The 969-nt window shown below is 44.9% G+C and overlaps 1 protein-coding gene across 1 annotated transcript in view; it reads left to right on the top strand.

Annotated features, from left to right (window-relative positions):
• Pmar_PMAR002612 (amino acid transporter, putative) overlaps positions 1 to 969 on the top strand; it is a gene marked incomplete at both ends in the record, with an annotated part of 1,516 nt that overhangs the window by 226 nt on the left and 321 nt on the right. Inside the window, 3 exons of the mRNA XM_002768854.1 lie at positions 1 to 586; positions 631 to 731; positions 772 to 969. The exon at positions 1 to 586 is cut by the window's left edge and continues 4 nt beyond it. Coding sequence (XP_002768900.1) covers positions 1 to 586; positions 631 to 731; positions 772 to 969 — 885 coding nt within the window. The remainder of the gene's footprint in view (positions 587 to 630; positions 732 to 771) is intronic.

The following is a 969-nucleotide window of genomic DNA, read 5'->3' as shown; positions in this document are numbered from 1 at the left end:
CGTTGACAGTCACTATGAATATGATGACATCCCCGAGAATGGTAGATGAGAGCGACAATGAAGAAGTCTCAGTAGATGATCTTGTCGTGTCAATGACATGTACACCAACATCTGAGCGCGATATGTATGCCGAAGATGTGAAGGGCAAGGCTAGTGGGAGTGTTTTGGACACGAGAGAAGAGTTGATCAAAGAGGAAGGCTCTTCTGCTGGTGGTTCAACAGGCTTCCTATCGCCTGGTTCGGCTGGCACAGCAACTATTGCCGTCATAAAGGCAACTCTGGGAGCTGCGGCTCTTTCGTGTACTTATGCGATGGTCAATGGTGGTTTTATCTTCGGCATCCTTCTACTAATCATGATGGCTGTGTTGATGGTGTTTTCATTAGAAATGATTGTTACTGCAATCGAAGTTACTGGTAGAACTTCCTATGCAGCACTCGTGCCTTATTTATTCAGTAACGCGATTGGTTATTGGTTCCAAGCCCCTATTATGATCTTTTGCATTGGGGGAGGGAGTAGTTATCTCATCACAGTAACAGATATCTTATCTTCCCTCTTCGCTGCTGTAGTGGGACCGGACGATACCTGGTATGGAAACTTGCTGACTAAGCGTGTCTATCTCTCGCTCATAGTTTTGGTGTTAATCCTGTATCCCATCTCTCTAGTGAGAAGGATGAGCTCGTTAAGATACTTAACTCTGGTGTCCATTTTCGGTATTTTCTATTTGGGTTTCGTAGGAATCTTTCTGCTCTCTACGAAAGGTCTGTCGTCAGATTTTGCCAACGGCAGTGTAAACTTCTACGCTCCTACCGGTTGGGTCTCCTGTCTAGGAGCTGCTAACACTTTCATCTTCGCCTTCTGTAATCAGTGTAACATTCCTGATATTTATATGGAGATGAGCGATAGAAGTCCAAGAAAGTTTCGTATTGTTGCGGCTTGGGCATCTTCTGTTTGCCTCCTCGTTTATCTAC

This window comes from Perkinsus marinus, assembly GCF_000006405.1.
Source record: "Perkinsus marinus ATCC 50983 genomic scaffold scf_1104296966988, whole genome shotgun sequence".
NCBI lineage: Eukaryota > Perkinsozoa > Perkinsida > Perkinsidae > Perkinsus > Perkinsus marinus.
This window is presented reverse-complemented; position numbering and strand designations above follow the sequence as displayed.